Below are 11,781 nucleotides of genomic sequence, written 5' to 3' on the forward strand. Positions count from 1 at the left end.
CAGGGCAGCCCGCCCAGGCCACGCCCCATCCAGGCCCCGCCCCGTCTTCACCCCGCCCCAGCCCTGCCGGGAACGGCGGGACCACGGTGACTGACACGACTCCAGACCAGTCACCAAGCGCCTCGAGGCTCCGAAGGGCTACTCGGGGCCGAGCCAGCTGAGGGGCTCATGAAGGGGCGGGGGCGGGCGGGGAAGCCTTTCGGTGAGAGGCGGGGTCTCGGGAAGACTGGCAGAACTCACAGCCAATGGCAGGCGGGAGCCGTCTCGTTAGCGCCGGATCCCCGCGGGTAGGGCGGGGCGGGCGGCGCCGTGGGGATCCCGGGGCGGCCGAGGGCCCCTGACTCGGCTCCTCGCGGCGAGATGGATAGGATGGCCAGCTCCATGAAGCAAGTGCCCAACCCACTGCCCAAGGTGCTGAGCCGGCGCGGGGTCGGCGCGGGACTGGAGGCGGCGGAGCGCGAGAGCTTCGAGCGGACTCAGGTGAGGACCGGGGACCCCGGGGCATCCCTGGGGCACCCTGAGGGACACAGTGTCCGAGAGGGGCTTTGAAGGGACTAGGAGTCTTGCAGGCCCCAGTTGAGGACAGGGCGAGGGGGTCGTGAGCGGGGGCATTGGCGTGCAGATCTGGGCGATCCCAGGAAGGTCGGAGACCCCAGGGTACCCCAGCTGGCCTGGGGAGAAGGGCAGAGGCGGGCTGGGAGGAGATGGCAGGATGCGTGCGGCCAAGAGGAGCCTGATCGGCTGGGGGACCGGGCAGGAGTCCCAAGGTGAGGTGAGAGGGGAAGGAACTGAAAAGGGGCGGAATGGAAGGGGTGCCCCTAAACAAGGGAAGCGCACGGGAGCCGCTTGGAGGCTCAAGTGTGGTTTGGGGTCGGAGAGTGGGGGCGCCAGACTGGGAATGTGAAGGGTGAGGGGTCCTGTCTTCCCCTCCGATTACTTCTTGGTTGCACTGACATCCCTTCCCACCCCCCACCCCTTAGCATCCCCCTTTCTCGATGCCTCTTGCTTGGCTCTGGCCAGCCCCAGCTGTCAACTCTGAGGCCGGGCTGAAGGGGTCGGAGCAGGGAAAAGGAATGTAGGAAATGTAAAGTGTGGCCACTCTGTGGGAAAATTACTTTGGGGGCTAAAGTGGAGACCATGGTGCCCCGAGCCCTGACTTGGGGTCTTGGTTTTATCCCCCAAGATGTGCCTGACAGCTAATAGGCAGACTGCCCTATTTGTCCTGCCTGACCAGGGCTCGGGGCCAAAATTCCTCAGTGTCATCAACAAAAAGCCACAATCCATTTTTACCTCCGAGTTTTTAATGCCTGGTGTATTGATTGGACTGAATTAAGCTGACATGTTGATGGTGTTCATCAGTTCATTTGTATGTAAAATCCATTTCAAAGAGTACAACGCTTCTTTTAATCCCAGTGCCAATGCTGGAGGGGCAGATTTGTTCTACACTCTTGCGCTCAGAGTGGAACCTTTGAAGATCCAGTTGGGTCCCCCCCCCCACCCCCGCCAGAGGCTGGTCCCCTGGTGTGTTGTGTAAGGAATGCTTTCCCCAAACACAGTTGGAGGGAAAGGGCTTTGGGATTTTAGTTAGAGAAGACAGTGGGAATCTGACTGAAAGTTCTGTGAATGGAATCTTTCAAAGAATAAAGCTTTTGGCCAGGCGCGGTACCTCACACCTGTAATCCCAGCACTTTGGGAGGCCGAGGCGGGTGGATCACCTGAGGTCAGGAGTTCAAGACCAACCTGGCCAACATGGTGAAACCCCAACTCTACTAAAAATACAAAAAATTAGCCGGGCATGGTGGCAGACGCCTGTAATCCCAGCTACTTGGGAGGCTGAGGCCAGGATAATTGCTTGAATCTGGGAGGTGAAGGTTGCAGTGAGCAGAGATCATGCCACTGCACTCCATCCTGGGCAACAAGAGCGAAACTGTCTCAAATAAAATAAAATAAAATAAAATAAAGCTTTTCAGCCCCAGAGGACTTTATCCTCTCTTCTTATTCTGAAAACATTTGGCCCCCCTATCTGGGCAACATAGTGAGACCATGTCTCTACAAAAAATAAAAAAATGAGGCTGGGTGTGTAATCCCCGCACTTTGGGAGGCCGAGGTCGGCGAGGTGGGAGGATCACTTGAGCCCAGGAGTTTGAGACCAGCCTGGGCAACACAGTGAGATCCCGCCTCTATTTTTTAAAAAATTAAAAATTAACCTCGTGTGGTGGCATATGCCTGTAGTCCCAGCTGTTTGAAAGGCTGAGGCAGGAGGGTCACTTGAGCCAGGAGGTTGAGGCTGCAGTGAGCTATGGTCGTGCCACTGCACTCTAGCCTGGGTGACAGAGTAAGACCCTGTCTCTACAAAAAAATGAAAAAAATGAAAAAAAGAAAGAAAACCTCATGCAGGTGTGTCTGGATAGTGTGCAGCAGTGAGACCCTGTCTCTACAAAGAAAAAGAAAGAAAAAAGAAAGTGCCTCCACGCAAGTGTTTTTGAATGGTGTGAAACAGGGAGTTTCCACTACCTGGTTATCCTACCGCAGGAGGGAAGTAGGAAATGGTCATTTCACTTCACTTCATTTCACTTCTGCCTCCCAGGATCCAGCTGGGTTTGAGGCTTGTTCTCTGGTTTCATGGACCCGACCCCTGAAAAGAAGGAAATTTTCCATTGGTCTTGGATATTAGTAACTCCGCTAGCTTCCTCGTCACATGAGGCTTCTTGCTCCATGAAACAGTGTGTATATTCCTTTTATTTTTATATTTTCATAGAGACGGGGGTCTCACTGTGTTGCCCGGACTGGTCTCAAACTCCTGGCTTCAAGTGATCCTCCTGCTTCTGCCTCCCAAAGTGCTGGGACTATAGGCATGAGCCATGACACCCAGCCCTATTTTATTTTTCTTTTAATAAATGACATAAGAAAATAAACAGATATTATTTTTTAACAACCAATTCCTTCTAGAGTCTCAAAGAAGTAAAAACTAGAGCAATAGAGAAATATGCATAAGACTTTGACCTATAATAGTGAAAGAAATTAGGTTTGTGAAAGTTTCCACCCATGAGTGGTATGTTTCCCTGCTATCCAGGGACGGCCCAACAGGAGAGTCTAGGTCAGTGTTTTCTGGTGTTTTACATTCTGTGAGACATTTGTGATTGGTCAGATTTGACCTGGGTGGGGTGGGTGGGGATGAGGTAGAGTGGAGCAGAAAAAGAGAATTTTTCTGATGTTGAAACTCTTATTTTTAACTGTTTTTTTTGAGATGGAGGTCTCACTATGTGTTCCCAGGCTGGTCTTGAACTCCTAGCCTCAAGCGATCTTTCCACCTCAGCCTCCCAAAGTGCTGGGATTTCAGGAGTGAGCCACTGCACCCAACCTCTGGTGTTGAAACTCTTTAGGGGTGTAGGAGAGTAAAGACAAAGAACCAGCCTGGACAACATAGTAAGACCCCATCTCTCCAAAAAATAAAATTAGCTGGATGTGGTGGCGCATGCCTGTTGTCCCAGCAACTTTGGAGGCTGAGGTGGGAGGATTGCTTCAGCCTGGGAGCCTGAGGCTTCAGTGAGCAAAGATTGTGCCACTGCATTCCAGCCTGGGCAATAGAGTGAGACCCCATCTAAAAAAGAAAGAAAGAAAAGAAAAGAAAAGCCCTAAAACCCAATGTTAGTCAATCTGCAAAAAATTATTTTGTTTAATGACTACCTATCAAATGTATCATGAGTTGCAGAGCTTGCTAAGCAAAGGGAAAAAAGGGGAAAAATGTATTATGAGATATAAAAATGAATTATAAAAAATTTAATGAGTTAGGAGACCATGAGAATCAGCCAAGGTATAATAATAACTAACTAATTATTGTGTTTGGCACCATTCTAAGGACATCATTATATTACCTTTTTAAATCTTGACAAGAACAGATGAGGTTCACATTTTACTCTCGGGACAATTGAGGCACAGAGAGGTTAAGTGATTCACCAGAAATCACACAGCTGGAAGTGGTCTCAACCTTTACCCACTGCCTCGGGCAGCCTGTGAGTACTGAGCAGATGCTGGCATTGGAGTTAGAAGGCATTTGAGTCTTACAGCTGGGCGTGTATATGGGCCACATGGTCTCAGGGAAGTTGTCTAACCTTTCTAAGCCTCAGTTTCCTTATTGTCAAATAAACATAATACTTACCTGGCTGATTTATTGTGAGGATTCAATGAAGCCATATTCCTGAAGGCATTTTGTAAACTGTGGAGCACTAGTTCAGTGATTATTGTTATAATCTGACTGGGGAGACGAACCCGAGACAGCAGATGCGTGATCTATCAAGTAGGCTGTGATTAAGTCCTCCTTAGACGGATAGATGTGGTACTAGGTAATAGGATAATTACCAAGAGCACGTGGATAAAACACAGGCTTTGGGGTTGGGAGCCCTCCCCAAGGACTGAAACACATCTTTTAGCGTGAGTTAATGTTTGCTGGGTGGAGGAGAGGATGGGGCATTCCACTGATGGAGGAACATAAATAAAGAAACATCTAGACTAGGCAGATAAACTTCCCAGCGGGTGCAGCGGAGACTCATTGGCTGGGGTAGAGAGAGGGGAAAAATTGGCCACTCCCTCCTCTGAACTATAGCAGGGCTGGTGACCTCTCCTAGTTCCTGTGACCTTGTGCTGGCATCATTTCTCTCTGTGGCCCCCAGTGAACGCTGAGCTTATTGAGGGCAGATCTGTGTCTTGCTCTTGCCTACATCCTGAACCTCATGGTTAGTGGTGAATGGGGTCAGCAAGGGAACCCTGGGCCTAGGTGGATAGTTCAGACCTGGGCCATGGGATATATTAATAATTGCTTTATTTATTTTTTTTTAAGAGATGGTCTCGCTCTGTTGTCCAGTCTGGAGTGCAGTGGCACAATCATAGCTCAGTTTTGCCTCGGACTCCTGGGCTCAAGTGATCCTCCTGCCTTAGCCTCCCGAGTAGCTGGGACTACAGGAGCATGCCACCATGCCTAGCTGATCTTTAAAATTTATTTATTTATTTATTTTTTGACACAGAGTCTCATTCTGTTGCCTAGGCTGGAGTGCAGTGGCACCATCTCGGCTCACTACAACCTTTGCCTCCTGGGTTCAAGTGATTCTCCTGCCTCAGCCTCTTGAGTAGCTGGGATTACAGGCGAGCGCCACCACACCCAGCTAATTTTGTGTATTTTTGGTAGAGACGGGGTCTCATGTGTTGACCAGGCTGGTCTCGAACTCCTGACCTCAGGTGAGCCACCTGCCTCAGCCTCCCAAAGTGCTGGGATTATAGGTGTAAGCCACCGCTCCTGGCCTAAAATTTTTTTTTTGTAGAGATGGGGTCTCGCTGTGTTGTCCAGGCTGGTCTTGAACTCTTGGGCTCAAGCAGTCCTCCCGCCTTGGCTTCCCAAAGTGTTGGGATTATAGGTGTGAGCCGCATTGCCCGACCTATAATTACTTGATGTTTTCTCGTAATGCTCCAGGTTCGCTCTTGGTCTAGCCTTGCCTCCTACATACCCAGTCTAGAGCCTGGCAGCATGCCCATCAAAAAACTCTCACTGCTCTGCCTGCCTTCTTCTGTCCTGGCGTCTATAACCTCAGACCAGCCTTGCATCCCTACTCCTGCCAGCCTCCTCCAGGAAGGCTTGCCTCCTCAACTCTCCTGCACCATCTTCACATTTCACCTGGCCACTGTCACTGCCAGAGTAGGCACCACTGACCTGCCTGATGGCCCAGCCACTGCCCCCATCTCCAACCAGACCCTTGGTGTGTTCCCCACCCAATCCATCACAAGCCACCTTCAAGCTTCAGGGAAGTGAAAAGTACTTCCTGCCCTCAAAAAAACCCCAGCTGTAATAAGGAGACCTTATCAGGGGTATTTTACAGTTTATAAAGCATGTTTCTAGCCATTACTGGGACCACACGATGGTTAGTCATTATCATTTTCATTTTATGGATGAGGACATTGTGACTCAAAGAGCTTGGTAACTTGCCCAGGGTTATCCCACGGGTGAGTGGAAGGGCCAGGATTAAAAACCAGGACTCCAGGTTCCAAGTGTCAGGCCCGTTCGACCACACTGTCCCCCCACCAGCCAAGAGGGCAATTCTAGAATCAGCCAGGAAGGCTGTCAGTCACAGGACAAATAAAATAACCTGTCTGTTTTTACTTAGCTGGAAAATGGTTTTCTCCATGGTTTGTTTATTTCTTCCACATCCGTTTAGTAGCACATACGGTGGAGGAGACACAGAGATGAGTAAGATAAGGAGACCAGCTCTAGGGGGCTCGTGAGTCAGCCGCGAGGCAGACTGGCCGCTGTGCGGCTCCTGGACAAGCCTTGGTGCTCTGATGTGGTCAGGCGCTGAAACACCAGCATTACCAGGGCCATTAGGATGTCGGGCACCACCCAGAACTACTGAATCAGGGCCTGTCATGTTCACCAGAGCACCGGGTAGTCTGTGCATGCTGATGTGTGAGCAACAGTGCTCTGTAGTAGGTGAGTTCTGGGATTAGAGGAGAAGACACAGAGGTGGGAACAAACCTTTAGAGAGTCTCAATCTCTTCGGGTAGGCCGGGCACAGTGGCTCATGTTTATCATCCCAGCATTTTGGGAGGCTGAGGTGGGAGAATGACTTGAGCCCAGGAGTTCGAGACCAGCCTGGGCAACATAGCGAGACCCTGTCTCTACAAAAAAATCAAATCAAATCAAATCATTAGCTGGGCAGTGTGGTGCTGCCTGTAGTCCCAGCTACTCGGGAGGCAGAGGGAGGACGATTGTTTAAGCCCAGGAAGTTGAGTCTGCAGTGAGCCGGGATCACACCACTGCACTCCAGACTGGGTGACAGAGCCAGACCCTGTAAAAAAAAAATACATAAATAAAAGCCAGAAACAACAACAACAAAAAATCTGTGGGTGGCGCATACGTCAGAGCAAAGGATCTTAATGCATCCTGTGTTGAGAAGAGCCTTGGATCCTAGAGAGAAAGAGATAGAAACAAATATTTATTGAGGGCCTGCTGGGTACCAGGAACATGCTGGGTGATTTATATCTATGATTTCATTTTAATAGCTCAGGCTCAGAGAGGCTAAGTGACTAGTCCAAGGTCACACAGTGAGTGAACCGAGAAGCCAGGACTTCACAACCAAATGGCAGATTCCTTTTTTTCATGTTTACATTGGGGGTACTTCTGCCCTCTTGCTCATGATCTTCAGCAGATGCTCAGCCTTCGTTCAGCAGCTAAAACATTTTAGGACTGGGCTAGAAGGATCTGCGGTTCTCAACCCTGGCTGGAGAGCTCTTTAAAAAAAATAAGGCTGGGCACGGTGGCTCACGCCTGTAATCCCAGCACTTTGGGAGGCCGAGGCGGGTGGATCACGAGGTCAGGAGATCGAAACCATCCTGACTAACACGGTGAAACCCCGTCTCTACTAAAAATGCAAAAAATTAGCCGGGCATGGTGGCGGGCGCCTTTAGTCCCAGCTGCTTGGGAGGCTGAGGCAGGAGAATGGCGTGAACACGGGAGGCGGAGCTTGCAGTGAGCCGAGATCGTGCCACTGCACTCCAGCCTGAGTGAGAGTGAGTAGAGGGCGACTGAGTGAGACTCCGTCTCGAAATAAATAAAATAAAATAAAATAAAATAAAATAAAGTACTGTTTCTCTGGGCCCCCTGCATAAGGACTCTGTCCCATTGATATGGGGTGATCATTGACACTTTGTAAAGTCCCAGGTGGTTCTCATATGCAATCAAGATGGTGACTGTGGGTCCTGATGGGTTCCCACACCCCCGGCACCCCACGGACTTTGGGTGGCTCAGTTGGTTCTGGTTATACTCAGAAAACCAAGATGACCCTAAACCTGCTTCTTGCAGGTAGGAAGCATCTGTGTCAGGTTTGTTCCTTGGGAATGCAAATGCTCAGAGCCAGGCTGTGTAGCACCCTGAGCCTTGAACCTGGTGCCCCTCCCGCTTCTGCTTATGGAGCAGGTGCACAAAGAAGTCACACCTTGCCTGAAGTCTGAGCAGGTGCCTTCTTGCAAGGAGAGCTGCACGTTGACCCCATTTTTCCATTTACTTGACAATCAGAGCTGGCTTCTTTTTTTTTATTTTGAGATGGAGTCTCCCTCTGTCACCCAGGCTGGAGTGCAATGGCACCATCTCGGTTCACTACAACATGTGTCTCCTGGGTTCAAGTGATTCTCTTACCTCAGCCTCAGGAGTAGCTGGGATTATAGGCATGTGCCACCACACCCGGATAATTTGTGTATTCTTAGTAGAGATGGGGTTTCATCATGTTGGTCAGGCTGGTCTCGAACTCCTGACCTCAAGTGATCCGCCCGCCTTGGCCTCCCAAAGTGCTGGGATTACAGGCGGAAGCAACTGCTCCCGGCCCAGAGCTGGCTTCTTAAACTTCTGTGACCTTCTGTCTCCCCCACCTTGCTCCTTTAGTGGGTATTGAAAACGTAAGAAGGAAATTAAGAGCTTTCTTTTGGTCCCTGGTTTTGTACTGTCCTGAGTTTCTTCCCAGTGATGGTAATGGTAATAGTGAACATTTACTGACCAGGCACGGTGGCTCATGCCTGTAATCCTAGCACTTTGGGAGGCCGAGGCGGGCGGATCACTTGAGGCCAGGAGTTCGAGACCATCCTGGCCAACATGGTGAAACCCCTTCTCTACTAAAAATACAAAAATTATCTGGGCGCGGTGGTGCGTGTCTGTAATCCCAGCTACTCAGGAGGCTGAAGCAGGAGAATCGCTTGAACCTGGGAAGTGGGGTGGTTGCATTGAGCCGAGATCACGCCGCTGCACTTCAGCCTGGGCAACAGAGCAAGACCTTGTCTCAAAAAAAAAAAAGAAAAATGTACTGCCCACATACTGTGTGTAGTAGTAAAGGCCTTACACAAGCCACCCTTTTCAATCCTTGCAACACATGTATGAATTATAATTCCTATTTTAGGCTGGACACGGTGGCTCACACCTGTAATCCCAGCACTTTGGGAGGCCAAGGCAGGCGGATCACCTGAGGTCAGGTGTTCAAGACCAGCCTAACCATCATGGAGAAACCCTGTAAAAATACAAAATTAGCCGGGCGTGGTGGCGTGCACCTGTAATCCCAGCTACTCAGGAGGCTGAATCACTTGAACTCGGGAGGCAGAGGTTGCAGGGCGCCATTGCTCTCCAGCCTGGGCAACAAGAGTGAAACTCTGTCTCAAAGAAAAAAAAATTCCTATTTTACAGAGGAGGAAATTGAGGCTTTCAGGGGTTGATAGCTATTCTCTCTGTTTGTCCCTCTGTCACTGCCTGGCACCCTCTGCTCTCTTCCTCCTTCCTCTTCCTGATGCTTGGGGTCCCCAAGGCGCTGTCCTCACCCCACTTCTCTTCTACCTGCTGTCCACTTCCTTTGCCCTCACCTCTGTCTGATGGTTTCTGTTCTCACTTCTGTGGCACTGACTCCCTGCATCTCCCTCCTGACTTCCCGGCATGAGTGACCACTTCCCAGTGGACAACTGTACCGCCTCGGGCGGCCCCATGGCTGGACAGTGGTCCCCACCTTCTTTCTGGTGTCAGTTCTGATCCCTCTCCCTCCTGCCCTCACAGCCGCATTCTGTTGAGTGCCTCTGTGAGACTTTTCTCACCCATTCATCCTGTGTTTCTTGCATTTCCTACTCTTATTACATCTTGCCTGTATTTTTGTCATCTCATCCTGCCTGCCCTCTAAATCGTCTGTCCTGGACAGAGTGTCCCTCAAATGCAACACTGCGATTTTCTTTTTTTTTTTTTTTCGAGATGGAGTCTCACTCTTGTCGCCCAGGCTGGAGTGCAGTAGCACGATCTCGGCTCACTGCGACCTCTGCCTCCTGAGTTCAAGCTATTCTCCTGCCTCAGCCTCCTGAGTAGCTGGGATTACAGGCATCCGCCACCATGCCCAGCTAATTTTTGTACTTTTAGAAGAGACTAAGTTTCACCATGTTGGCCAGGCTGGTCTCGAACTCCTGATCTCAGGTGACCCGCCCGCCTCGGCCTCCCAAAGTGCTGGGATTACAGGCATGAGCCACCGCGCCTGGCCGCTTTTTTGTTTTTTAAGAGATGGAGTCTTGCTGTATTGCCCAGGCTGGAATGCAGTGATGCAGTCATAGCTCACTGCAACCTCGAATTCCTGGGCTCAAGTGATTCTCCCACCTCAGCCTCCTGAACAGCTGGGACTATAGGTATGTGCTGCCACACCCAGCAAATTAATTTTTTTTTTTCTTTTTTGTAGAGACAAGATCTCACTATGTTGCCCAGGCTTGTCTCAAACTCCTGGCCTGAGGCGATCCTCCTGCCCCAGCCTCCCAAATTGTTGAGGTATTGAGCCACTGCACCTGGCCCAACAATGCTTTTTTATTTTTATTTTTATTTTTTTTTCTGTTCTGTTCTAGTTTTCTATTTTTATTCACTTGTTAGAATTTTGTGGGGTTTTTTTTTTTTCTGTTTTCTCTGCATTTTTTTTCCCTCAACTTTTAAGTTCAGAGGGTACATGCGCAGGCTTGTTACATGGGTAAACTGCATGTCACTGAGTTTTGGTGTATGATCTTGTCACCTAGGTAGTGAGCATAGTACCCCATAGGTAGTTTTTCACCCCACTTCACCTCTACCACACTCCTTCTTCACTGACAACTACTTTTATAACTGTCCTTTTCCAGAAACTTTTGCTGCCTCCCCCGAGACCCTGCCTGATGTGGCACCATCAGGGTCCCTGGTGCCTGGTCCCTGTCCTTTTTTTTTTTTTCCCTTTTTGTTTGAGACAGTGTCTTGCTGTGTCTCCCAGGCTGGAGTGCAGAGACCCCCATCTCTGAAAAAGAAAATTAAAAAAATAAAAATAAAGAGTTGGTGCCGCACGTTAAGAAGGATAGGGCGTGTCCCTATGGCCCAGGAGATCAGATTCCCTGCCCCACTTGGGCACTGAAAGGGTTCCTGTCTGGCACTTCTGCAAGGCACTGATGAAGACCGTTTTCTGCTCCCCATTCATTGGCCCACTTATTCCACTACCTCAAGGCGAGGTGTGGCGGAGACTGGGTGTGGCAGCGGGTACAGCCTTGTGCAGTGGGCTGGCGGCCAGCTCTCCTCCTGCATCAAGGAGGGTTGACGACCTGGAGAGATGCCCACCTGGGAAAGAGAACTTGTTAGCCCCACCTCCCGGCAGGGTGGTGGCTGTTTCCTGTTTTCCTGCCTGGGCAGCCAGGGAGGAGCTCCGTTCCCAGCTTGTGGGCAGGACTTGTGAGGGGAGAGGGACTGTGACTTAAGGTGTCTGCTGGCTTGGAGGAAGAGAGAATGGCATCTTTTCTTGGATCAGAAAGGCGGCTGCTGCTGCCTCTGCTAATACTGCCACGAGACAGCTCAGGAAGCCAGTGTGGCCTATGGCTTGTGTTTAACAACGACTAACACTCTGTAGTTTAAAGGCGTGTTGACACATTACCCCTCTGAAGCCACAGAGCAAGCATGCAGTAGATGGTTGTGGTCAGTTTTCACACACACACACTGAGGCTCAGAGAGATGAAAAGACTTGTTTGAGAGCACTCAGGAAGTGGCAGAACTGAGGTTTGAACCTGGCTTGTCTGGCCCCAAATTTTATACTTTCTTTCTGTATCTCCCTTTAAAGCGGAAGCCGGGTCAGTGGCTTAGAAATATGTGACTTAGGGAGCGGGGAGGGATAGCATTAGGAGCTATACCTAATGTAAATGACGAGTTAATGGGTGCAGCGCACCAACATGGCACATGTATACATATGTAACAAACCTGCACGTTGTGCACATGTACCCTAGAACTCA

General features: G+C 50.1%; 1 protein-coding gene across 2 annotated transcripts in view; it reads left to right on the forward strand.

Annotated features, from left to right (window-relative positions):
- Nucleotides 1-321: 321 nt before the first annotated feature.
- HIP1 (huntingtin interacting protein 1) overlaps nucleotides 322-11,781 on the forward strand; it is a 213,846-nt gene continuing 202,386 nt past the window's right edge. For both annotated transcript variants that reach the window (XM_011930312.1, XM_011930325.1), the window contains exon 1: nucleotides 322-480. In XM_011930312.1, coding sequence (XP_011785702.1) covers nucleotides 361-480 — 120 coding nt within the window. In that variant the 5' untranslated portion in view covers nucleotides 322-360. The remainder of the gene's footprint in view (nucleotides 481-11,781) is intronic.

This window comes from Colobus angolensis, unplaced genomic scaffold (genome assembly GCF_000951035.1).
Source record: "Colobus angolensis palliatus isolate OR3802 unplaced genomic scaffold, Cang.pa_1.0 Scaffold120, whole genome shotgun sequence".
Taxonomy (NCBI): Eukaryota; Metazoa; Chordata; class Mammalia; order Primates; family Cercopithecidae; genus Colobus; species Colobus angolensis.